This window comes from Euleptes europaea, chromosome 8 (genome assembly GCF_029931775.1).
Source record: "Euleptes europaea isolate rEulEur1 chromosome 8, rEulEur1.hap1, whole genome shotgun sequence".
NCBI classification, from domain to species: Eukaryota; Metazoa; Chordata; class Lepidosauria; order Squamata; family Sphaerodactylidae; genus Euleptes; species Euleptes europaea.
The window spans coordinates 98,140,162-98,167,551 of NC_079319.1; the positions used below are offsets into that span (position 1 = coordinate 98,140,162).

A 27,390-nucleotide genomic window follows, 5' to 3' on the forward strand; every position below is an offset into this window, starting at 1 on the left:
CAGCCTATTCATTTTTTGATTTTCTTTTCTCATTCATTTGACCCTAATGTTGCCATAACTTTGGAATTGATGCCGTTGTTACTCTGTCCATAGCTCTCCCCACCCCCACCCCCACTGCAGGCAGCCAGGATTCACGGCACGGCTCCTCAGCCGGCAGGCTCAGAGTACATACAGTTCCGCTGTTTTACTCAATTTAAGTGTTTGTTTTTGCTGTTCAAAGATCTCGGTCAGCATTGCAGCATTGTTGGGATGGTGGCTTTGGGGAATAAGCAGTATCCATATTGATATTACTTCTGTGTCATCTTTGATGGTGTGGCCGTTGGTTCCTGTCCCTCAGTTTACAGTCAGCGATAGGGAGTCAGCCAAGGGAAGCCAAGGAGCTGAAGGCCAGGCTGAACAGGTGTGTGTCCATAATTAGGCTTAACTTTGGGAGGGAAGGGGCACTGGTTTGTATTTATCGTGTTGTTTTGTGTGTGTCAGTTTGAAAGGGAAATAGGGGCTGGAAGATACTCCTTAATGGCACATTTTCTCAAACCCTAATTTTACCCAGCTTGCTGGGGGTAAAGTGTAGATGACTGGGGCAGGCACTGGCAAACCACCCTGTAAACAAAGTCTGCCTAGTAAACACTGGGATGTGATGTCACCTCATGGGTCAGTAATGACCCAGTGCTTGCGCAGGGGACTACCTTTACCTTTTTCATTTTATCCTCTATTCCATCACACTATAAATTGTTAAAGGCTCCGCTTTCCCTTAGTGGTTAAGAGCAGCGGACTCTAATCTGGAGAAGCGGGTTGGTTTCTCCACTCCTCCACATGAAGCCTGCTGGGTGACCTTGGGCGGGTCACAGTTCTCTCTGAACTCTCAGCCCCACCTACCTCACAAGGTGCCTGTTGTGGGGAGATAAAGGAAAGGTGATTGTAAGCCACTTTGAGACTCCTTAAAGGTGAAAAAAGCGAAGTTTAAAAACCAACTCTTGTTCTTCTCTTCTTCAGACTGAAAAATGTGTTTGGGAGGGAGTGTGCTGTCCTCGTCAGGTTGATGCTTGGGCTTTTCCTTTTTTTTTTTTTTTACCAATAAATATTTCTGCATATCCAGGGAGTCCTCTGGGTGGGCAGAAACACGTACCTTGTTTGTGGCTGGCACCATTTTTCTGCTCTACTGATAAAGAAAGGACAATGAAGTTTGCAGTTACAGGGAGTAATAATTGTTGTTCTGAAAGGATCAGAACACTATGCAGTGCTGAGAGAGCTTTTTTCTTTTCGTTTTTTTGCAGTCAGAAACTTCTTTTAAGTGGCAGTAAAGTCACCTGCTAAAAATACTGGCAGCTATATGTGAAAAAAGTAGTTTTCCTCAGAAGTTCACTGTATCACTGAAAAAAGAATTGGCTATGTATGTAATTTTGTACCTACTTTCTCTCTTGTAAGGTCACACAAAATCCAGTAGCTATCCTGGAATGTGTGATTTGACGGTTAAAGTATACTCACTTGAAAATACTCTGCTGAAATCACTTGAAGTTCCATCATATCCTTTTCGGAAGATGGAGCCTGTCAGAGTGCATAAAAGAAGAATCAAAAGTGTGACTTAACTGTTAACTGATGAGAGGAATCCAGATTGGGGCCATGAGGAAAGTGGCCCCGATCTGGATCAGGTTCCTCTCAGTGGCTGCATTTAGTTTTGTGTGTGTGTGTGTGTATTAATGGGGTCTCTCCTGCCTCATGTATTGTATGCTCCCTCTGCATAGTTGACCAGTTCACTTCCGTTCCCACACCTTAACCAAACACCGTTCCTTGCCCCCACTACAGTAAGTTGCTTATTGAAGACAGGGCAGTTGAATGAGGAAAAAGTACACAACAGGTTAAACTGGGAGCGCACAATTTTAGTCTGCTGTTCATCTCTGAAGATATACCTGCTGAATATCCTCCTTGGTCCCAACAGCCGCATGGTGCATATTGAAGGCAAGTTTCCCAGTCTCTGCTTACATGTCTTAACTTCCTCCTTAGGCCCTTCTAGGGTTGCCAACCTCCAGGTACTAGCTGGAGATCTCCTGCTTTTACCACTGATCTCCAGCCGATAGACATGAGTTCACCTGGAGAAAATGGCCGCTTTGGCAATTGGACTCTATGGCATTAAAGTCTCTCCCCTCCCCAAACCTCACCTTCCTCAGGCTCTGCCACAAAAACCTTCCGCCAGTGGCAAAGAGGGACCTGGCAACCCTGGGCCCCCTTCGCTTCGGGAGCTGGTTCTTTCTTCCTTCCCTGTAAACTTCCACTGCCAGATAGGCCCGTTGTCACGTAGGTCTACCTTTAATACACACTGAAGCAATGTCAGGTAAGGAAAGAACTAAACAGGCTCAGTCTCTGGGGCCTAGCATGATTGGCAATTACATTTTGGCCGTCTGTGCCTCCCAATCTGTTCAGGGTCAGGTTATTTTGCTAATGCAAATACCGTCAATGGTACTGGTGAGGATGCTTCTTAGATCTTCTTGTATGTACAGCTCTGTAGTAAACAGTTCCTTACAGTCTAATCCTAAGCAAAGTGACTTGAAAGCTCATTCAGTTTTGTTCAGTTGGACTTAATTCTAAGTAAACCTGTTTGGGATCAGGGTTATTGGACTGTGTACTCCTTTTGGATAATGTCTTGGCTTACTCAAATATGTTCTGTCTTGCTGTGCATCTGTTGGACTGAAGTGGTACTCGAGATGGGACGTGTCTCATGGAGCATGTGAGGTTATTGTATCCTTACATACATTGTTAAAGTTACTTTGCCCCCCACCACCCCAGGGCTTGTTTATCCTGGGCAAAATGCTAACTGGGGACCAAGAAGCAAGGGATGAGTCAGTGTTTTTTTAATTTAAAAAAAAACATTTTAGTTCGGTTAAGTGACTCTTCAAAACAACCTGATTTTTACAAATTGCATTTAAAAGTAACAAACAATTAAGGTTTTTTTAATTAAATAAGGTGGCTATATTGACCATGGAAAAATCCTGAAATTGTACTGTAATACCTCTTTATGAGGACTGCCCAAAATATGCACAATAGCGGAGGTGGGAGGGTGCGTGTGCTTTTTGTTCCCAGACCTCTTTGTCAGGCTGAAAACAAAGTTGTTTTAGGGCATGTTTGAAAAGTGCCCAGGCCAAGTTTGCAGTTCTTTAAAATGGAGACCAGGAGGACCTGCAGAGACCTAACTAGATTCCATGATAATAGGTGCGAGAGGCATTTTCACAGGCACCAGGGCCCCTGGGGTTAGTGTTGCCAACTCCAGGTTGGAAAATTCCTGGAGATTTTGAGGGTGCAGCCTGGGAAAGGAAGGGTTTTGGGATGGAAGGGGACCTTAGCTGTAATTGTGGGAAATCTCCAGGCCCCTCGTGGAGGTTGGCAACCTTACTTGGGTTAGAGGAATAAAAAGTGAATTTGCCGGATACAAGGTATAGGAGCTTATGTCAACTCTCCCCTCCAGCCTGATGAAGAGTTTGGGGGAATCTGGAAAAATTTTGCTTACGATTTTGTACTATTTTTGTTGGTCCTTATAAGGTATTTTTTATTAGGGCTTTAAACATTTTAGTAACATACGTTTTGTTTGTTTGCTTGTTTGTTTCCTACAACTTTAAAGAATACCACATTTAGCTGCCCAAGAAAGGGATTCTTCAACTCCAGGCGCTGGATCATGCTACCAGATTTGGCTTTGATTGGTCTATTACAGATTTTATGGGAGAAACTATGCCATATGGGCCTTGACCAACGCCTTTTGTTTTTATTACGTAACCTCCATACATCCAATACCTGTCAAGTTAGATTTGATGAGGGGAGCCTCTTAACTCAAAAAATCCCGGTGACAAAGGGCGTAAAGCAAGGCTGTGTACTGGCACCATCCTTATTTAATTTATTTATTTCAGATCTCCCTGCTTTTTTGGCTAATACTGATGGTCATGCACCTAAGCTAAGCTCTGAGAAAGTCCTTATTCTGTTATATGCGAATGACGCAGCAGTCCTATCCCTTTCAAATATGGCTCTTAAACGTTTGTTAGCTTCTTTTATCCTATTCTGTGTAAACGGAATTCCCTATCTATTAATTTTGATAACACCAAGACTTGGAAGCAATCGGTTTGGAAAATTGAGGGAAGAGAAATCGAACAAGTGAAAACATTTAAATATTTGGGGGTCTCTTTTCATTATAATTTAAAATGGAGTGCACACCGTAATCAGTCCCTTCTTACCTTGGCAAAAAAATAAGATGGTTGCAATAACTCGTTTTTACTATAAGAAGGGTAACAATTTTGTTCCGGCCGCCTTACAGATTTTCCAAACCACTGTGATCCCGCAACTTTTGTACGAAATCCCAGTTTGGATCCAGGGTTTTAATAAAGAAGTGGAGCATCTCAGGGCAGTTTTTTTTTTTGAGACGCATCCTTGGCGTCACAAACTCTGTTTGCTATTTTTCTCTGTGCGCTGAGCTGGGACTGCGCACGATAGAATCTGGTGCTTGGATCACTACTATCAAATACTGGTTACGCTCTCATTTTCGATCTCCCCCCAAGTAGTTTATTGGCAGCTTTACATACTGACTCAACTGTTTCTAGATGGTCTCGGCTTATCTTAAATAGGATCAGATCACTCGGGATTGATCTTGATTCCTTGTCCAATTCCAGTGAATTATATATTTTTAGGACAATCCAAAAAAGGATATGGGACAGTGATTCCCAAATAATAAAAGCCGGTGCTGAAGGTATCTGCTCCCCTCGTTTTTTAGGCCTTTCTTATCAAATAAACTCTATGGCCCAGTATTTTTCTAACTTAACTATACCCTCTCACCATAGAGCATTTTTGTTGCCCAGATTTAATATATTCCCTTCAGCTGTTGTTAGTGGTAGATACAAGGGAATACCACGCAAAGCAAAGAACCTGACACAATACACCATATTCTCTTGTACTGTCCACTTTTCACACAGCTTCGATGCAGCTTAATTAGCTCTCTTCCACAATTTACTACTGCAATGACTACTGTAAACAGCCCATTTATTGGATGACAAAAGCTTCGAAGTTACCACTCAAGTAGCCGAGTTCCTGGCCAAGGTCCCAAAGGAGGGAGAAAGAAGGAGGGAGGGGACGTCCCTGAGGGGGTTCGGACTGCTGGATTGTCGGAGTGACTGGGCGCCGATGGAGCTGGTGAAGGAAGCGAGGGGGGTGGCGCGGTCGGGCTGACCGTTGTGGTTGGGCTTGAAGTGCCCCCCCTTGTGGGGATTGCGGTGGGAGCCGGGTTTGCGCTCGGGTTTGGACTGCTAGAGTGGGCAGCAAACCCCTTTGAGCAGGAGTGAACAGGGACTCCGTGGGGCGTTCAACCTTGGTTGGAAATTGGGGAAGTCTGGATAGAGCATCAGCCAGGACATTTTGTTTCCCCTGTACATGTTTCAATACGGAACTGAGCAAAGAAGTCCGCCCAACGAACTTGTTTGGGCCAACGAACTTGTTTCCGGGGCCCCATGAGCGCTTCCAGGTTCTTGTGATCGCTCCACACTTCAAAAGGGACTTTAGATCCCTCCAAAAATTGTCTCCACACCGAGAACCTCCGGTAGGCTGGTTTGACCGAAACGCAGCTTCTCCTCGGTACTCCCGACAGATGACACAACAGATGACACAACAGACTGAGCTGCTGGCTGGAAAAATGGACAATGTTACAAAAGAAGTTCAAGAGATGAAGACCCAGATGACAACACTTCAAACAGATATGAAGGCAATGGATACCTCCTTTAAGAAAATGACTGAAGAGCATAAAGAAGTTAAGAAAAAAATTGAAATGCATGATAAACAACTGGATAAAATGTTGTTACAGGAGGAATCCACGAAAGACCAATTAGCAATGATGGATATGAAAGTTAGAGAACCTAACCTACGCATACGAAATTTACCTGAAGACTGTGGTACCACCAGAGAATCACTTATAAAAGAATTGGCAGGGATATTCCACCTAAATGACCAAGAGTTGGACACTGCTGTGAATAGAATTTTGTATGGAAGTAACAGGTATATGACTTTAAGAACGTTACTTGCCAGGGGGTGATTAAGTGTCTAACCTTGATTGGTGGGGGAGGTTTTTTAAGGCACCTGCCTCGGCTTGGAAAAAAAGCTTTTTCTTCCCTTCTTTTTCGACAGCCTCTACCAGTTAGTGGAATTATTTTCTTTGCTTGTTTTGAATGGAGAACGTTGCTTTTATCTTTTTGAAAATAAACCTTGTTTTATAAAATTAACGAGAGGAGCCGTGCGTGTTGTGGTGCTACTTCCCCGGGGGAGAACCGAAGGCCCATGGAATAAGGTTTGGACAAAGAAGAGCTTTCAACCTTGTAGTCAAAGGAGCTGTACCTTGCCCAGGGGGGGCCTGGAAGGGCTGTTATCAGCATTCCAAACCCGGACAAGAGGTTGCTGGCTTATACAAATTTACAGGATGCCCTTGCCTCCAAACTTAAAAAGCCAAAGCAAGAGATGTGATGATATCTTTTTATGATGTCAGGATGAAGGATATGATGATGCAACAACACTATAAAGATCCAATAATTTTGGAAGGCAACCCACTGATTTTATTAAAAGACAGCCCAAGACACCTAATGACAAAACGGGCACTGTTCAAGGATTTTACATCAACTTTGAGAAAGAGTGGAATTAAATATAGGTGGTTGTTACCACAAGGCCTAGTTTTTACCTTTAAGGAGGTGAAATTCACTATAACAACTAAAGAAGATGTTGGGAAGTTCATGAGGACATATAAAAAAGAGTTGTTAGGATCTACATTGGAACACCACCAAGACTCCAGCCAAGATGACGAGGAGGAATCTTCAAAAGGTGCAGTAGGTGGACTTTAAAATCTTAATTCTGACATCATGGCTAAAGTTATTTCATGGAATGTGAATTGATTTAATGAAAAAGTGAAAAGAGGACGGGTTTTTAAATTTCTACAACAACAAAGATTTTCTTTGATATGTTTGCAAGTAACACATATTGCAAGGAAAGATAAGAAATATCTTCAAAGGAACTCTTTGGGGCAAGCTTTCATTGCCTCTGCAAATACAAAGACTAAAGGATTAGTCATCTATGCACATCTCTCTTTAGTTCCTGAATTTGTATATAAAGATGAGGAGGGTAGAATTTTGATGATAAGACTTAAAGTGTTAGGCCAAAAAACGTTGGTGGTAGGGATCTACGCACCAAATGAAGGCAAAGCACAACTTTACCAACGATTACATGAGACTTTACAACAATATGCACAAGAACAAATACTGCTCATGGGTGACCTTAATGGAGTTATAGATTGTGCTATAGATAAAAAATCTAAGGCCAAAGATGATAAAGAGGGTTCTTTACCTAAAACTTTCTTCCAACTGGCAGAGGACCTTAAAATACAAGACATCTAGAGAACAATTAATACAACAGCGAAGGAATACACGTTTTATTCCGCAAGACACAACTCACACTCTCGGATTGATATGATTTGGGCAAATAAATCAATATTTACCCAACTTCACAAGGTACATATTTTATTAAAGACATTTTCTGATCATAACCCGGTCTCTTTTGAGTGGAATAATAGACAAGCATTTCGAAAACTTCAGAGATGATGTTGTTAAGCATTATACCAGACTACATTATAACACAACGGACCTTTTTACTCTATGCCACCACAGCTGCGAGAATGGTCTACACAGCTAAATGGAAAATGACTGAAATACCGGACAAAACTGATTGGATTCATAAAATGTTTGAACTAGCAGAAATGGCCAAATTGACTGAGTTAGTAAATCAAAAAGATAACGATGAATTTGTTAAGGAGTGGGAGGCGTGGATTGTTTATTGCAAAAATGAACTTAATGTGCAAAATGTTAAAGGTTATAACTTAGACTAAGTTAATTTTCCTGTTTTTATTTTTTCCCTTTTCTAATAACTAGAAGGTTTTATAAAGATTTTTCATAAAGAATTAGAAAATAATTGCTAAGAGGATTACGAAGATAAGACAGAGATAGAAGAAGGAAGAGGGGAAGTCAAAGTAGGGGAAGAGGATTGCTATATATAGGTTAGTTTAACTGAGAATTAGAAAAGATTGAAAGGCAATGTTAATTGATTGTATCAAATGTATGAAAAAACAAAAAATTTAAAAAATTGTCTCCACACCGTAAGGGCATGGTGGACGGCAGCCACTTCTTTTTCCCAGATTGGCCAGTTCAGCTGAGATTGTGCGAACTTCTTAGAGAAGTAAGCGCATGGATGCAGAAAATCATCACTCCACCGCTGTAAAAGTGCCCCACCACCATCGCCACGTCTGAAGCGTCAACCTGAACTATAAACATTTGATCAGGATCGGGATGTTTTAACACTGATTCAGAGGTAAACAGTCGTTTGAGAGTATCAAAGGCGGTTTGGCACTGGGGGGTCCAGTTGATTCTGGCTGAGGGCAACGTGGCAGTGGTGCCCTTCCCCTTAGTCTTAAGGAGATCCGTGATGGGGAGTGCGATTTGAGTGAAGTTGGGGATGAATCCCCTGTAGAAGTTAGCGAACCCAAGAAATTGCTGAACCTGCTTACGGGTGGAGGGTGGTTCCAAATCAGTTACCGACTGCACCTTGTCAGGATCCATGGTAAGTCTGTGGTGCAAAATTATATAGCCCAGGAAGGTTAACTGTTTTTGGTGAAATTCACATTTAGATACCTTAGCGTAGAGCTGATTGTCTCTGAGGCGTTGCAATACTTCTCTCACCAAGGCAATGTGTTCGTCCATAGTTTTAGAGTAAATAAGAATATCATCCAAATAAACCACTACGCCCCTATACAACAAGTCATGTAGGATCTCATTAATGAATTGCATGAAGACCCCCGGGGCCCCTTTTAATCCAAAAGGCATCACTAAGAATTCATACATGCCAAAGCAACTGGAAAAGGCAGTGAGAGGCACGTCGCTCTCTCAAATCCTGATTCTGTAGTAGGCATCTACTAAGTCAAGTTTTGTAAAAAAATGCACCCTTCCTTTAATTGTCCTAAGAGATCCGAGATCAGAGGGATGGGATAGGCATTGGATTGGGTGACTGCATTGAGTTTCCGAAAGTCGATGCATAAGCGCAAGTCACCCGTCTTTTTGCGCACAAAGAAGGCAGGGGCCGAAGAAGGGGTGGTAGACGGCCGGATGAAACCCCTTGCTAAATTCTTGTCCAAGAATTCACGTAACACGGTACGTTCGGTAACGCTCATGGGGTAAATCTTACTTTTGGGCAGTTTTTCATTTCCCACCACTTCACCACTTCAATAGCACAGTCTGTCTGGCGGTGGGGGTGGGGAGTACATCACACTCCTGTACATCAAAAACGTCCCAAAAGTCTCAATATTCAACAGGTAGAGTAAAGGACGAGGGGGGGGGGTCTGAGACTAAAGCCGAGGCCGACGGAGGTGCAACAGCTACCTCGAGACGGTGTTGATCGCAATTAGGATTGGATAATTTTATAGTTCCAACCCCCCAGTCAATACAAGGGCTGTGCCCTTTGAGCCAGTTGATTCCCGATACCACTTCGTATCTGATAGGGGCTATGGTAAAGTCAATTTGTTCCCAGTGGTGGCCGACGCCCATTGCCAACCCGCGAGTGCGACAATCCACTGGACCCCCTTTAAAGTCACTGCCATCCATCTGGGCGAACTGGATGGGAGCAGGTAGGGGCACTGACTTGGCTTTGAGCGCCTTGAAAGTGGTTTTGTTGATCAGGGAGCGGGCACACCCAGAGTCTATGAGTGCTTTAACTGGTAACTGGGGGGGCCCTTTATGGCGTTGTAACACTACGTCCACATATACAGTCTCTTCGACCTCACTCACCTTCACCGGAGCATTGGGTTTTGCAGGAATAGCTGCGAGAGTCCGCGGTGACGCTCCACTCACCGCAGACCCTGCCCGTTTTTTGACAGATCCAGAGGAAATTCAAGATTCAAATCAGGGGAGTCCCAGTCTCTGTCCTCATCCGAAGACGGCGAGTTGTCCCCCAGTGGGGCACTTGTAATCCGGAACCCCGATGGGTTCGCTGGTGCAGGATCGTGGGGCGCTTCTCCGACGTGGAGAGCTGATGGCGCGGTCCATCCAGGAGCAGCGCTACGGTTGGCTGCGGTGTCTCTGCGCTGAGGTCGCCCCTGATTCCGGGATGGTCCATCCTGCCGAGAAGGGACCAACCGGTCCGGCCGAAGCGGGCAGGTGGCTGCAAAGTGGCCCATGGTTCCGCAAACGAGACAGGCTCCCCTCTGAAACAGAGACGTGCGGTCTTGCGAGGGTAGAGCAGGTCTCCGCAGTGTAGGAGCTGCGGCTTTGGTCGGGGGCTTTTGATTGCCCCCCTCCCTGGCTCGATGGCGGGCTAGCGAAATGAATTGGCGACGACTCTCCACTTCCTCGGCCAATAAGATCCATTCTTCAAGAGTGTCTGGGTCTCGTTGCATATAAGCCCAGTTCAATATGTCAGGATGTAAGGCTTCCCGGAAATAACGTATTCGGGTAGCCTCGGTCCAGTCCACTATTTTACTGGTGAGCCTTTGGAATTCGTCTGAGAATTCCCGCACCGGCGTAGAGCCTTGTCGAAGTTGCAGGAGGGCTGCCTTGGCCTTTTCTCCCAGGAAAGGATCCTCAAAGCGGTGCCATAATGCTCGCATGAACTCGTTGAGCGAGTGTATGGATCGGGCCCGAGTGCCAAACTGGAGGACCATCCAATCAGCGGCTTTTCCATTCAAGAGGGAGGCAGCGAAGCTCACCCGGCTGTCTTCGGTAGGGAAGTGCTGTCCCTGTTCCCACATATAACTGTCCACTTGGTGCAGGAAACATGGTAGGGCTTCAACCGAGCCGTCGTAGGTCACTCTCAACCGAGGTTGCTTCCACTGTATGGGCAGGGGCGCAGGCGGTTGCCCTGGAGGCGGCAAAATCGGTGCTCCAGGGGCCTGCAAAATCGGTGCTCCGGGGGCCGGCAAAATCAGGGCTCCAGGGGCCAGCAAAATCAGGGCTCCGGGGGCCGGTAAAACCGGCTAAGCTGGCACTGGTTGGGCTGGGGTAGTTAGAGCTTGTTGCAAACGTTCATTTTCTCGAAGCAATTGTTCCATTTGGTCCTGCAGGTGGGCCACACAATCATTCAAGTCCCAGTTTTGGCCTCGCAAGAGACGCATTTCATCTCCAGCTCCCCCCGTGCGTCGGGACTGGCTGACCCGAAGACCAGTAGCCCAGTGAGGTTCCTCACCATACAGGTCTTCCTCATCCAAGAAGTCCGGCTCAGTGAAGCGACCTGCATGCCGACGTGCGCGCTGCGTGTCGCGGTATGGACCAAAACTCGGAGAAAATGAGGGGATAAATCCAAAGTCGGTGCTGTCTTTGGGACGCACGTGTGTGAGTGTGCGGGCTCGAATGGCTGCCAAACGTTGCTCCTCTTGCGCAGCCCGCGCCTGAGCCGCCACGTCTGCAGCCTGCAACTGTTCCTCGGCCCGCTGTCGGTCTGCGAGCACTTGGTCGGCCTCGAGCTTGGTGGCAATCGCCGTAGTGACGATCAGGAGAGCTTCTTTCTCCAATAGCAGAAGGAGTTCAGAGAAATCTGTTAGGTCCAATAACGGTTGAACCCGAACTGCCAGAGCAGCAGCGTCTGCTCAAACTCAGGGGTTAAAAGTTTTGTGAGGTCAGCCACCGTGGCTGTAGTCGAGGTCAGTCCCATGAACAGTAAGGCTGTTCGGGCCGCTATATCCCGTGCTTCTTTCAAGCACAAGTTGGGATCAGGAGCGGTTGGGGCCGCAGTCTCCGCCCGTGATCCCGCCATGGATCGGGGTGGAACAGGGCGGATTGGGGCTGCTACCGGTTCTTGTTGTCCTTCACGTATAGTTAACCCCGCTAGCAAGCGGGTCAAAGTCACTAAATCCTCCTGCGCCAGTTGAACTTCCTCAACCAAACCGTCCAGTATGCGGAGTTCGTGCTGGACACTTTGATCTGCGTCGGGGTCCATCCAGGGGGTCGTGTCAGCTAGATGACGCCACTGAGCTCAAAGGAGTACAATCAGGCGATTGATCTCCTCATCCGTCCACAGCACCTCAGCAAGAATGTCATCTAGCAAAGAAGGATCGTCGGGGTACTCGTCCAACGGATCTAATGGAGGGTACCAAGGGTCAGGACCCTCCAGGGTTTCGGCCAGAAACCCTCTTCCCGGGGAGCGTCGCTTCTGCTCCCACCCGGGGCCTAGGTGAACCCTCCGGGGCTCCAGACACAGGAAATTCTGTCGGAGAGCACGTCCCCTGCTCCAATCCGAGGACCCGGTGAACCCTCCAGGGCTCCAGCCAGGCAGGGAAAAATAGAGAAGGGATTTGTGCCAAAATGTGAGCACTTGTCTCGTGGTAATTCCACAAACAGCATCCAGAGACAAAGAGTCCAAAAGAGAGCTGATTTAATGGAAAACATGCAGGTATTCGGAGCTTACAGGTACATTGGCACGAATGGTAACTGGGAGCACGGGGTAGGCCTATAAGGGAAAGTATTAGTCACAACAGGTCAAGGCGGGCCCCCTTCTACTGAGGAGTCGTTCCCACGGGAGATAGCACTGGAACAGGAATTCAGCAGTTAGCAAGTTTGGCCTTGAGAGGCACCTGGTAGAATTGAAACTGAAACAGTCAGAGTCTGACAGGCTGCTTAGAGCTGTGGAAAGCAGGCCTGACAGGAACCCTCATTTAACTGTTTATTATAAAATTTACTGATGAACTGTTTATTCATTTGTTTTTTAGATCCATATCTAGCTGTTTTGCCTGTTTGTTTTGTTACTGTAAATGCCAATGAAGGTTCTGTTTTCTGTTTTCTGATTGGTCTATTATATCTAAAATTTGATTTTCAACTTTGCTAATAGAAAGACAACTGTTCTTTTTGGTGGCTCTTAGCCTTACAGGGACCTGTGTTTTGCTGAGAGTTCTGGGGCAGGCGACATTTGTGTCTGGAGTAAAGTACTTCTCTTCTGTACTACTTGAGCTCTTGACACAGAGGGGAAGAAAGTATTCTTTCCATTGAGTTTCTTGTGGTAATTATCTTGCCAGAAGAGAATGGGATGGTATGGGGTTTTTGTTTGTGGAAAGGATGGTGTCTTCTGGGATGTCCCTTGGCTGTTGTATGTTTGGCTCTGGTTACCTGTCAGCTCTGGGCTTGCCATATAAATCCCACAGACAGACTTCTTGGCAGGTTTTCCTACGAAAGCTGGTTTATTAAGAAACATACTGCGAATTGCATAAATTGACTTGTAACTAAGCAAGGGCACTAATGGGGGGAACCGCAGGGACGGGTGCTTTAAAGACAAAAGTATACTTTCAGGATGATTGCTGGCTGCTAGGGCAACCCTTTAGATAACATGGTTTCCCAGAAGCGATCTAAGACTAAACAGAGTTAGAGATGAACAACAGTTAGACCTTGAAACACCACCTGGGCTAGCCACCGAGCGCCTTTCCCAGGCCATGTCTGACATTACCTCTGTTATGGGGGTGCAATCCTGTGTGTATTGATTCCATATGTGAACATATGAAGCTGCCTTATACTGAATCAGACCCTAGGTCCATCAAAGTCAGTATTGTCTACTCAGACCAGCAGTGGATCTCCAGGGTCTCAGGCAGTGGTCTTTCTCATCACCTACTTGCTCAGTCCCTTTAACTGGAGATGCCGGGGATTGAACCTGGGACCTTCTGCACACCAAGCAGATGCTCTACCACTGAGCCACAGCCCCTCCATGATTCTCTCTCATTTCCATCATACGTCCTATGCAATTTGATAAGGGGGAAATGCATTAGAATGAATCTTGTCAGGCCAAAGAGCTTCTTCCTCTCGTTGGTCCAAATCTGACACAGGTCTTTTCATTAATCTGTTCAGTTCATTGCCTGCAGGTGCACCCTCCCAGTCCCCGTTGTTAGGCAACCTGAACAATGTGGTTGCGCATGCTGGATGGATAACTGGATTGTACTCCTTTCTTTCTCCACATTCTCTCTCTCTTTAAAAACAAAAGGCTCATAGCTACAAGGGCAAACTCTGTTTTTGGGGTTCTGTAATTAATTAAGAAGTAATAGGAGGGGAAACCTTTCAAGGAAAGTTTTTAAAAAATGGAAATGGCTTTCAAAAGGTATACTGGCAGTATAGAGGTCTAAGTGTCTTGGCAAACAGGTGAGGTGCCACAAGATTGGAGGCGGGCAAATGTCCCCATCTTCAAGAAGGGGGAAAAGGAGCTTGACTTCTATACCAGGAAGTGTTCAAACAAATCATCAAACAGTCCGTCCTTGAGCATTTAGAAAGGTTGGATCTGATCACTTAGAGCCAGCATGGGTTTCTCAAGAATTAGTCATGTCAGACTAATCTTATCCCCTTTTTTGAGAAAGTTACTACCTTGCTGGATCAGGGGAATGCTGTAGACATAGTTTATCTAGATTTCAGTAAGGCTTTTGATAAGGTTCCACATAGTATTCTAGTTGACAAATTGGGAAAATGTGGGTTAGATCCTATTATTGTTAGATGGATCTGCAACTGGTTGACATATCGTACCCGAAGAGTGCTAGTTAATGGTTCCTCATCCACTTGGAGAGAAGTGACTAGTGGAGTTCCTCAGGGATCTGTGCTGGGCCCTGTGTTGTTCAACATCTTTATAAATGATTTGGATGAAGGAATAGAGGGGATGCTTATTAAATTTGCAGATGATACTAAATTGGGAGGGGTAGCAAATACGGTAGAAGATAGAGCCAAAATGCAGGATGATCTTGACAGGCTGGAGAAATGGGCTAGAACTAATAAAATGCACTTCAGCAAAGACAAATGTAAAGTTCTGCATTTAGATAGGAAAAATCAAATGCATAATTATAGGATGGGGGAGACTTGTGTGTGTGAAAAGGATCTTGGGGTCTTAGTAGACCAAACACTGAACATGAGTCAGCAGTGTGATGCGGTAACTAAAAAGGCAAACGCAGTCTTGGGCTGCATCAACAGAAGTATAGTGTCCAGATCACGCGAAGTGATGGTATCGCTTTACTCTGCTCTGGTTAGACCTCAACTAGAGTACTGTGTTCAGTTTTGGGCACCCCAATTTAAGAAAGATGTAGACAAGCTGGAACGGGTCCAGAGAAGGGCAACAAAGATGGTGAGGGGTCTGGAGACCAAGTCCTATGAGGAAAGGTTGAGGGAGCTGGGTATGTTTAGCCTGAAGAGGAGAAGACTGAGAGGGGATATGATAACCATGTTCAAGTACTTGAAGGGCTGTCATATAGAGGAGGGTGCTGAGTTGTTTTCTGTTGCCCAAGAAGGTCGGACCAGAACCAACGGGTTGAACTTAAAAGAGTTTCCGTCTAGACATTAGGAAGAATTTTCTAACAGCTAGAGCGGTTCCTCAATGGAACAGGCTTCCTCAGGAGGTGGTAAGCTCTCCTTCCCTGGAGGTTTTTAAGGTTAGATGGCCATCTGTCAGCAATGTTGATTCTGTGACCTTAGGCAGATGATGAAAGGGAGGGCATCTTGGCCATCTTCTGGTCACTAGGGGTGGGGAGGGGGGAGGTAGTTGTGAATTTCCTGCATTGTGCAGGGGGTTGGACTTGATGGCCCTGGTGGTCCCTTCCAACTCGATTCTATGATTCTATAAGTGGAACGTCGGCAAATGGGTTCCTGACAAAGCACAGCTAATAGTGCACTTGCTCATGTTGCTAGAGCTAGCAGAAAGCTTGAGGACAGGTTTCCATCTGATTATGAAACCTTGATACGAGCAAATCCAAACTGAGCTGCGTACGTTCTCTGTTAAAAATGCACTAAGTGGATGGCCAAAATGCTGATTAACGGAATTGATTTCATATGGGGTAGCCTGGGGATTTGCTGGGCTACAGTTGTCCTAAAACGGTATGACTGTTGTGGAATGTTGACAATTAGAGGTTACATTTAAAAACTGAGCTTGTTTCCAGCCCTCATGGTCATAGAAGGAAACCTGGAAAAAGGGTGAAGAAGCCTGTTTAGGAGATTAGGTCCTCAAAGTTCCAGTATGTTGGGGCAACAACAAGGGAGGCGGTGGCTTCTATGATCTATTGATAGGCCTTGTTGGCTGGCTGATGTGTGACAAAGACTAGATGGACATTAGTCTGACCCAGCATTCTCTTTCATTGGTTGAAAATGCCTTCAGGTTACAGTTGACTTGTGGCGACCCCATAGGGTTTTCAAGGCAAGAGACACTCAGAGATGGTTTGCCATTGCCTGCCTCTGCGTAGCAACCCTGGACTTCCTTGTTTGTCTCCCATCCAAGTATTGACTAAGGCCAACCCTGCTTAGCTTCCAAGATCTGACAAGATCAGGCTAGCCTGGACCATCCAGGTCAGGGCTCTTAAAAAGATAAAGGTCTCCTGTGCAAGCACCGGGTCATTCCTGACCCATGGGGTGATGTCACATCCCGACGTTTACTAGGCAGACTTTGTTTATGGGGTGGTTTGCCAGTGCTTTCCCCAGTCATCTTCCCTTTACCCCCAGCTAGCTGGGTACTCATTTTACTGACCTCGGAAGGATGGAAGGCTGAGTCAACCTTGAGCCGGCTCCCTGAAACCAACTTCCATCGAGATCGAACTCAGGTCGTGAGCAGAGCTTGGACTGCAGTACTGCAGCTTACCACTCTGCGCCACGGGGCTCTTTTCAGGGCTCTTACATGATAGTAATTCATCAGTGGAAAAGAAAGAGTCACCCATACCTTCCCTCATCTGCTGCCACAGAGCCATCTGTGTAGGAGGCATCTGCCCTCGGTAGAGGAATGCAGAGAGAAGACCCCTGGCGGACTTATTCACCATGGCACACCTACTGAATCTAGCTGAGTTGGTCCCTCTCTCTACCAATTGCTGTTACAGTCAAACAAGGTTGCTTATTAGCCCCACTTCTTTTCAACCTTTATCTGAATGATATGATCCCTTATTTACAAAAACCATCTTTCCACGCACCTATATTGGCTGGCCGTGAAATTTTGATACTGCTTTATGCAGACGACACAGCCTTATTATCAAGAACCAAAGTTGGACTCCACAGAGCTCTAAATGTGTTTGTTGATTACTGCTCCCGGGAAGGCCTATCAGTAAAATATGATAAATCTAAAGGTTTTTTCTAGATCCCAAACGGGACAGAAAGTTTGGAATCTCAAGGGAGGGAAAATTGGGCAGGTGCAAAGTTTTAAATATTTGGGGCTTATGTTCAGTTATAATCTCAATTGGAAACCCCGTGTCTGTTCAGTAACCGAAGTGGCCAAGATAAGCGTAAATGCACTTCTAAGGGTTTTCCACTCAAAAGGTGGTCAATACTTACCTGCAGCCTTGGAGGCGTTAAGTGCTAAAATAATCCCCCAGGCCTTGTTTGGGGCAGGTGTGTGGATAAGCGGAGTCACTGAGAACTTGGATAACACACTTCTTCAGTTCTTACAGAAGCTGGCTGGGGTGCCCAATTGTGTGGCAGGAACTGCTCTCAGGGTGGCGCTTGTACAGCGCTCATTGGAGTCCAGGGCTTGGGCTGCCGCTTTTTAAACTGAGAATGAAGGCCTTTTTTGTCTAAAAGAAGACAGCTTTAGAACTGAATGGATGAGATGTGTGGATAGTAGGATTGAAACCCTAGGTCTCTCCGTCACAAACCTTAATAACATGGGTACTCAGGAAGTGATGAAGCTACTTAGCACAAGGGTGGCAGACCTTGATCGCGTAAGTACACTGAGTAGGGCAAGGCGAGTGTGCTCCACTGCTGCTCTAGGAGTTTCTCCACCTACCCCCCTCCCTTCATACTTAAAATTCCTCACAACTCCCAGCTGTAGGCGAGTTTTTATGCTCGCCAGACTTAATGTCCTTCCAAAAGCTGAATTGAGCAGTCGGTTTGATAAAACCCCATTTTCAGTTAGGCTATGTGTCTGTGCATCAGGAGCAATTGAGACAATAGATCACTTTCTGTTATTCTGTGATCTATGGGCTGTACCCAGGGGCCACCTGGATCGCACCCATTTTATCAAGACATCATCTTCCTGCTGGCTCTTGGGTCGTCCCATTCCTGTTGGGTGATGTTGACCCAGAAATAACCAAACGTGTTGCAAAATATCTGGTAACAGTAGTTTAATCTGTGTGGCTTCTATACAGTCCCACATTGGGGCTGCGCAGGCCAGCCACGGATAAGATTTGTCAGCTTCTAGCAAAATCTAAAAGAGTGTTCCCCCTCCCCTCTGGGCATGCTGCCTTCCCACCCATCGGTCACATGACCCAAGGGGGAGGGAGCACTCTTCCCTCCAGTTCTCTTTCTGCTGCCATGGAGAGAGAATGTGTTAGCTTCTTCTCTAGCTATGGAGTCTCTGTTTGGGAGAAGGCCACATCGCGGCAACTTGTAAGAGTTGTTCCAAACTTACCACGAAGGCCCTGAGGGTTCGTTCTACTCGCCTTCTCTCTCACCTCTACAAGGAGTCTCTTCGCCCAAGAGGTCAGTCTGCTGAACCCGTTCCTTCTACCGAGAAGCCCCAGATGGGGCCTCTCACTAAAAAGTCCACCCGGGCATCGGAACGGTCGTCCAAGCAAGGTGGCCCCTCAAAGACGCCATCTTCCATGATTATTACACCTGCAAAGTTTATTGCCCCGGGATCGCAAGATGGCCGCGGCTCTTCTCAGCATTCATCCTGCTCCAGGTGTCCTCGACGCCATTCGCCTTCGCGATCCCTGAAATCTCTTCCACGCCGATCGGCCTCCATGTCCCCTCGACGCCGACCCCAGGTCAAGTCACCGGATCCTTTGGCTTCGCTTGCCTCCGATGCTGCCGGAAGCCAGCCGATTACTATTGAGGACTCGCCTCCTCATTCTCTGGCTACCCCCTTGGTTCCGTGTCCAAGCAGGGCCCAGGAGGAGACCGCCAAGTTTAAGCAGCACCTCCTTCATCTCTATAAGGACGTGCCTTCGGTGCCTACCAAATCCCCAATGCTTGATACTGAGAAGGGGCCTGCGGAGGAATCCGCAATGGTTCAGGATGGCGCCGCTCAGCCACCGCTTCCTGCAAGCACCCAGCAGGACTCTCGACGTTCGGTCGACAACAGTCGAGTGCTGTCGCCACAAGGTTCGTCTCACCTTGAGCCTGGCCAACGGTCTCGGCATTGGTCTACTTCACGATGCCGCTCTCGAAGCTCGGCGTCGTCTCTTTCTGATCGAGGTCGCTCCACTTCTCTGCGCCGTCATCCTACCCGTCTGAGCCGATCTTCTTCCTCTCGACGCCAACCAACTTTCTGCCGGAGTCGATCCATCCGTCGGAGCCGATCTGCTTCCTGTAGGCGCCGATCATCTTCTCGTCGGAGCCGTTCCACCCGTCGGAGCCGTTCCACTCTTCGGAGCTGCTCTAGCCGTCGGAGCCGATCTACATCCTGTTGACGCCGATCTGCTTCACAGCACACTCGGCCTACCCACCATACATGTTCTCCATCTAAACAGTCTCTACCAGACATAGCCGTTCATTCCGTTCACGCAGCCCAGTTACTCGTCGGCACCGTCATTCATCCAGGAGTCGGTCTCCCTCTCGTCAGCGCCGAGATACCTCTCGACTCCGATATCCTACACCGTCGGTGTATTTGGGATCTCTGGTCGACCGTCATTGACACCGTCGCTCCCGTACACGCTCGCCTTCCAAAGAGTCTCATCACCGATGCACATCGTCTCGCCATCCTGATCACACCTCCAAGTCCGTCCAAGGCAAGCTTCACATCGTGAACATTCTATATCCAGGCCTCCTTCTATTTCAAGGGACACTGCTCATTTGGAGTATGATGCCTCCTTCTCTCCTGGCTCAGATGATGAATCCCGCACTTCAGTTCCCTCACCTGAGGACACTGTTGGGGACTCTAAGCCCATTTCTCCTACGGGGTATGTTCACCTGTATGTGGAGCAATTGATCCGCATGGCAGAGGCTCTCAAAATTGATTTCAAACCGGAGGACTCCGGTCCTATTGATTATATTATGGATATCCTCCATTGCCCTGATGCGGGGCCTGTAGCCCTCCCCATGATAATGGGCATTCTCAAAGTTGTACATACTAACTGGTTTATCTAATTCCTCCATTAAAGTTTATTTAGCTCTAATTTCGGCTTTTCATCCAGAGATTGACTCTTTCTCAGTTTTTTCTCACCCTCTCTCCAAAATGTTTTTGAGGGGTGTCACTAATTTATACCCTCCTGTCACCCCACCCATTCCCCAATGGAGTCTCTCTCTCGTCTTATTACAGCTCGTGAGACCTCCATTTGAGCCGTTAGCCACCTGTGAGTTGGCTCTCCTTTCTTTCAAGGCGGCCTTTTTGGTCTCGATTACATCGGCAAGAAGAGTTAGCGACCTCTCAGCGCTCTCACACTCCCCACCGTATACTAAGTTCCACTCAGACAGGGTGGTATTAAAACCAAAACTCTCCTTTTTAACCAAGGTTGTGTCATCTTTTCACCTCACACAGGACATTGTCCTTCCCATGTTTTTCCCTCACCCATCATCCGAGGCTGACAGGGCACTACACTCCCTTGACGTTAGAAGAGCCCTCCTTTTTTACATTCAGAGGTCTCATACTTTCCGTAAGGATGATAACCTTTTTGTTTGCTTCGGGGGACACCGTAAGGGACGTCGTGCATCTCCTCAGACCCTCTCTAGGTGGATCACGTCAACCATTAAATTGGCCTACGAACTCGCTCATCAAGAGTGCCCTCCTATGATTAAGGCTCATTCCACCAGAGCATATGCGGCGTCCATCGCCTTTTCGTCCAAGATAGATCTTCGTGACATCTGTAAGGCTGCTACATGGTCCACGCCCTCCACGTTTAAGAAGCACTACGCCATGGATGTGGACTCCGCCAGAGATGCAGCCGTGGGACATGCAGTACTGCAATCTTTATTTCGGTGAATGTCCCACACCCACCGTCCTGGTAAGCAAGCTCGCTACTCTCCCAGTGTGGGACTGCATAGAAGCCACGCAGATGAAAAACAGAGTTTCACTTACCTGTAACTGTTGTTCATCTGGTGGATCTTCTATGCAGGCACACATCCCTCCTTCCCCACTGTGGGACCTCTCCGCTAAACAATTGGTTCTGTGGCGGCAGGTTGGAGAACTGGAGGGAAGAGTGCTCCCTCCCCCTTGGGTCATGTGACCGATGGGCGGGAAGGCAGCATGCCCCAAGGGGAAGGGGAGCACTCTTTTAGATTTTGCTAGAAGCTGACAAATCTTATCCGTGGCTGGCCTGCGCCTGCGCAGTCCCATTGTGTGCCTGCATAGAAGATCCACCAGATAAACAACAGTTACAGGTAAGTGAAACTCTGTTTTTCCTTAAAGGCACGACAAGGTTAAACTATTGTTAACTAGAGATATTATTATTATTGTAGTTACCGTTATGCTTGTAAAGTAACTCAATTTTTGGTTATTGTGATCTTAATTTTAATGTCTTTCAAGCATTTTAAGAATTTAAAGTCACTTCTGTTGTACATTTTAATAATTTATAATGTTAAAAGTATTTTATCCCATGCACATTGTGCTCAAGACCTCTGGTCAGATGAGCTTGAAATAAAAGGAAAGGAAAGGAATTGCTGTTACAGGATTGCTTTAAGAGCAGTTTTAAATTGTGATTCTGTTACATTTCTAATGACTAACTAGCTGGGAGTTCTCTTTACCAGCAAAAAGGTGAAATACAAATGTCTTTATCTAGGTGTAGGTTATTACATTGCAGCAGGCTCGCAAATAGTGACCTTTCTATATGTGAGGTTCTTCATCTGCCCTCAGCAATCCCAAAAAGTCACTTGCTCAGACAGGTAGATCTTAAGCAGGTAAACGCCATTGGTAACCCCTTACAAGGGACAAAATGTACTTGCTTAGAGAATAGGTCCGTTACCACCCACAACACTGTCTTTCCTCGACTGGGGGGAAGATCCGTAATAAAGTCCATGGCAATGACCTCCCAGGGAACGGATGGGACTTCCAGAGGTTTGAGAAGTCCTGGGGTTTTTCCCATAAGTCTTTTTGAGGTTGCGCAGGTGGGACAACTGCGCACATAAAGATCCACATCAGCTCTCATACCTGGCCACCAAAACTGACATCGCAATAAATGTAAAGACTTGACAAACCCAAAATGTCCTGCAGTCTTTGCCCCATGAGCCATTTCCAACACCTCCCTCTGAACAGCCTCCGGTACATACAATTTCACCGCATGAAACCACTTGCGGGAGCGTTTGACCTCCCTCTTCCTGGCACGCGGCTTCGGCCACCCTCGCTTGGAAGGCTTCTGGGAGTCCGCTTGCAGGGTCTCCGTTCCCCACCCGGCTCTGCGAACGAGTGATGACGGCCAATCCCGGTACCTTCCCCCGCTGTTCTGGGGTGAACAAGGAATCTATTGGCCGGTCGATTTGGCTGCTGTACTGGGGAAGATGGGACAACGTGTCTGCTAGACAATTTTCCTTCCCTGGAACATGTTTTAGTACGAACCGGAACTTGGCAAAGAACTGAGCCCAACGAAACTGTTTGGCTGACAATTTTCTAGTCCCTTTATCGCCTCTAAATTTCTGTGATCGGTCCAGACCTCAAACGGAATGTCAGCCCCTTCCAAAAAATGTCTCCACACAGTGAGGGCATGTTTCACAGCAGCTGCCTCCTTTCCCCAAATATCCCAGTTCAGCTTGAGAGAATTTCCTCGAAAAATACGCACACGGTTGCAACTGGCCCCCCTCACCCATTTGTAAGAGTGCCCCTCCCATGGCAACGTCTGACGCATCCACCTGTACAACGAAAGGTTTGTCACAATCAGGGTGTTTTAACACTGGTTCAGACATGAACAATCGTTTTAGCTTGTCAAACTCTTGTTGACATTCTGGAGTCCAAAGTAACTTGGCGGATGGCAGCGTAGCTGCAGATCCTTTTCGTTTCGTTTGCAGAAGAGAGGTGAGCGGTAAGGCTACTTGCGCAAAATCATTTATGAAATTGTGGTAAAAATTAGCAAAACTGAGGAACTGCTGCAATTGCTTGCGAGTAGTGGGGACCTCCCACTCCACTACTGCTCGAACTTTCTCAGGGTTCATAGCGAGTCCCCGTTGTGACACTACATATCCCAGAAAAGTTAAAGAAGACTGATGAAAGTCACACTTGGAAACCTTGGCGTACAACTTATGGGCAAGCAAACGACTTAACACTTCTTTCACTAGAGCCACATGCTCATCCATGGTTTTGGTGTATATTAATATGTCGTCTAAATAAACAATCACTCCTTTGAATAATAAATCATGCAACACCTCATTAATCATTTGCATGAAGACACTCGGAGCCCCCGTCAAGCCAAACGGCATCACCAGATATTACAACATCCCAAAGCAACTAGAGAAGGCAGTGTTGTATTCATCTCCTTCCCTGATCCTAATGCGATGGTACGCTTCCACTAAATCAAGCTTAGTAAAAATCCAACCTTCCTTCAACTGAGTGAGCAGATCTGGAACGAGAGGAAGGGGGTAGGCATTAGTCTGTGTGATTGCATTGAGTCTGCGGAAATCAATACAGAGTTGCAAATCACCAGTCTTTTTCTTCACAAAGAAGGCGGGCGCCGAATGAGGCACTGAGGATGGACGTATGAACCCCCTTGCCAAATTAGTGTCTAAATAGTCTCTTAATACTGTCTTCTCCTTAGGACTCATGGGGTAGATCTTCCCTTTTGAGAGTTTGCCCTCCCCCACCACCTCTATTGCACAGTCAGTGGCTCAGTGGGGGGGGCAATTCATCACATTCGCGCACATCGAACACATCTGCAAACTGTATATATTCCTTGGGGAGTTGAGGTGGCGGAGCCTCTGCTGACGGCTGCTCTTGCAACGCGGCCGCTTGTTCTCTGAATGCCACCTCCCTCCTGTGCTGTTCACACTGAGCTTGCGAAAACGTCATAGTTCTTTCCAGTCTATGGTAGGACTATGACCACGTAGCCAGTTCATTCCCAACACTATGGGGTACTTAATAGTGGGGGCTATGGTAAAATGGAGCTGTTCCCAATGCTCCCCGACTCCCAAGGCAACCCGAGCTGTTCTATGCATGACCCCCCCCCCTTAAAGTCACTACCGTCCATCTGGGCAAACTGAATGGGTTTGGGCAATTCAACCCTCTTCACCCGTAAGTCACGTGCAGTCTCCTCATTCATTAAAGTTCGAGCATAGCCTGAATCAACTAGCGCTGATACTCGTAAGACGGGGGGCCCCCTAGGCAATGCAAGGGCGACCTTAATGAACACATTGTCCTCATGATCGGTTACCATCACCGGAGCTCCCTGCTCAAGGTCCGGGGCGGCCTGCTGCGGATCTCTCTTACAGCAGACCGACGGCGTTTTTTGCCTGTGGGCTCTGCTCATCCTCCTCACTGGAGGAAGAGGGGTCTTGGTTTGTAATCCACGGCTCCGATGAGCCGGTAGCCTCTTGGTTTGTAATCTGTGGCTCCGATGAGCCGGTAGCTTCCAGCGGCTCTTGGACAGGTTGAAGTCGAAGAGCTGTGGGTGTCCCCCGTCATCCCGGCGGGGTGCTTCTGCGGTGGGCCTGTCCCTCGGTGCGCGCCTTCTCCGGTTCCACAGCTGCTGGCTGGACTGGGGCCAGTTTGTCGGGTAGGGACGGGCAGCATGTGACAAAATGCCCCAAGCCTCCGCAAATGAGACAGGCACCACTCTGAAAACGTTTATTCCATTCCGTTGCTGAGAGACCCCCTCCTTGCAAGGGCCGAAAGTCTTTTGGGGCGCTGGGCCTGTCTCCACTGGGCTTGGTCTCCCGCGTGGTCCACTGCTTCAAGAGCTGTAGCAGTTGTCTACTATTTTCGATGTCGGCTGCATGCCGCACCCATCCTTCACGTCCGGAGGGTTCCCTTGCATGAAAGCCCAGTTCTGCAACTCAGGACTGAGCCCCTCCCGAAAATACTGTACTCAGGTGGCCTCGCTCCAGTCCAGGATTTTTCTCGAGAGCACTTGAAACTCACTAGCATACTGCACCACCGACTAAGTCCCCTGGCGCAGCTGCAGGAGAGACGTCTTGGCCCGCTCCCCTCAGTGCGGGTCTTCAAACCTGTTGTGGAGGGCTATCATGAAGTCATCCAAACTTCTCACAACTCGAGAGCTCAGTTCGTACTGTTGCACCATCCACGCCGCCGCTTCTCCCTGAAGCAGCGATGCAACGTATGGAACCCGGCTTGTCCAAGGGGAAGGTTGGCGCCTGTTCACGCATGAACACATCAACTTAGATCAGGAAATAAGACAAAAGGTCGCTCGACCCATCAAACGTCACCTTCAAATCACGTCGGGTTGGAGGTACTGGACCCGGCTGCCCTGGAGGCGGCGGCGGTGGGGGCGGCTGGTTACCTGAAGCCGCCGGTTGGTTGCCGGGAGGTTGCTGCGGCTGTGGAAGCTGCTGTCGCCATAAGTCGCCCAACTCTTGCCACATGTCTTGCATCAGGGTTTGCATGGCATCCATCCTTTCCGCCATCTCCTGCTTCTCGAAGCGGAGTTGCTAGCGTTCCTCCTCCCACTCGCACCGCCAGAACGATTCTCCATGGATTGGGTCCTCCCCGAACCCCTCTAGCATCTAGCACTGGCTTGTCCCCTTTGGAGTCAGGATCGGGCTCACTCGGCGGCACCGTCTTGTCCTCCTCCTTGCTGTTGTCTCCATTCCCCTCCATAGCCACCCTCACGTAGAGTTGGGAGCGGAGAACGGAGCAAAAAGGATTAGCAGCTTAATGTGAGGTTCTTCAGCTGCCCTCAGCAATCCCAAAAAGTCACTTGCTCAGACAAGCAGGTAAACGTTTATTCAGGAGCACGCAGGTACAGCATGAGCAAACCACAAGTTCAAAGCTGCTAATGACCATTCAATCTACAAAGCATTACTTTAAGCACAAAGCACGCAAGCTGCCTGGGAATCGGGAGATAAGAGAGCTTGGTGAGAAACAGGGAGTAGAGGGAGGGAAGGGAAGCAGGGAATGAGCTCAGCCATAATACAGAAGTTGCCCGTTGAAAGCTCAAGGACGCGCAGGGGGGTGAACGGGGACCATCTGCGCAGTGTGAGAAAACGAAACCAAATATACACTGAAACAGACCTGGGCCTAACTCATGTCAAGAGCCTGCCTGAACAGCACAGCTCCTGACACTATGTGCCTTTGGTAAGAATTAATTCTAGGCAACTGTGTTGGGAAAATTTTGTCCATTGGAGGAAAGTAGGTTCTTTGTTTCTTTGAGGCCTACACTGGTGCCGCAAGTGAAATGCGCATATGGGATTAGTGAGAGAATGTTGTTGGCTACTAGTAAGGATGTTCATTTGACCAGTAGTTTAGCGTATGTGTACACACACACACACACACACACAATGTCCAAGTATATTGGCAAGCATAAAATTTAAATAATTGCATTTTTTAAAGTCTGTGCATTGAATTTTTTTCATGATAAATTTTAGCTGCAAGTTAGGAAATTCTTAAATTCTGGTGTTTTCGGTACAAAATTCCAGTGCTCCTGATCATATTTGTTGGTTCTATAGCGTGCCGCCTTCTGTAGTGCAAGATGAAACTCCAATGCAACACTTTTTCATTTCTAGCTTTTGACAACAGAAAAACATGCCGGTAGGAACTAACATTAGTATTTGACAAAGGAGGTCTCCATACAGCTCTTTGCTGTTGGTCCTGTTGGCACTGGGGGGAAGAGGGAATGGCAGTGTCTGACTTTTGAACATCAACCTTCTAAGCGTTCAAGTACTGAATAGCATGGTATTTTGTTGATGATAAAGTAGCTTACATCTTTTTGTCCTGTATTTTTAATTGTAGGTTCAGCAAGCTGAAGAGCCTTAACCTTTCTAACAATCACTTGGGAGACTTTCCTCTGGCAGTGTGCAGTATTCCAACCCTGTCTGAGCTCAACGTCTCCTGCAACGCACTCCGCAGTATTCCAGCAGCCGTTGGTGATATGAACAAGTAGGTACATTGAACAGAGCAGAACATGGCTTCAGCTCCCTGACTTTCTCCTCAGTAAGTCAGCAAAACAGAGCCACAGATTTGAGGGAGGTGCTCCAACTTAGCTAATTTACGCATCATCTGTTCCATGTGCGTAAAGTGCTGTCAAGTTGCAGCAGACTTTTGGCAACCCCGTAGGATTCTGATGGCAAGAGACAAACAGAAGTGGTTTGCTCTTTCCTCCTCCTGGGTAGAAACCCTCGGCTCCCTTGATGGTCTCCCTTCCAAGTACTAACCCGGGCCAACCCTGCATGGCTTCCGAGATCTCATGAGATCAGGCTAGTCTGGGCTATTCAGGTCAGGGCAGCCTATTCAGGTCAGGTCTCGTCCATACAATATTTATATCCCTTGTTTCCTTGTCATTACAGATCACCACCTTCCCTAATGTATTTAGAAAGCCACAGGGAAGGC

At 47.3% G+C, this 27,390-nt stretch overlaps 1 protein-coding gene across 1 annotated transcript in view; it reads left to right on the forward strand.

Moving 5' to 3' along the window:
* The window catches only part of PHLPP1 (PH domain and leucine rich repeat protein phosphatase 1), a 269,392-nt gene that overhangs the window by 162,769 nt on the left and 79,233 nt on the right, over positions 1 to 27,390 (forward strand). The window contains exon 6 of the mRNA XM_056854991.1: positions 26,794 to 26,940. Within this exon, the coding sequence (XP_056710969.1) occupies positions 26,794 to 26,940 (147 nt within the window). The remainder of the gene's footprint in view (positions 1 to 26,793; positions 26,941 to 27,390) is intronic.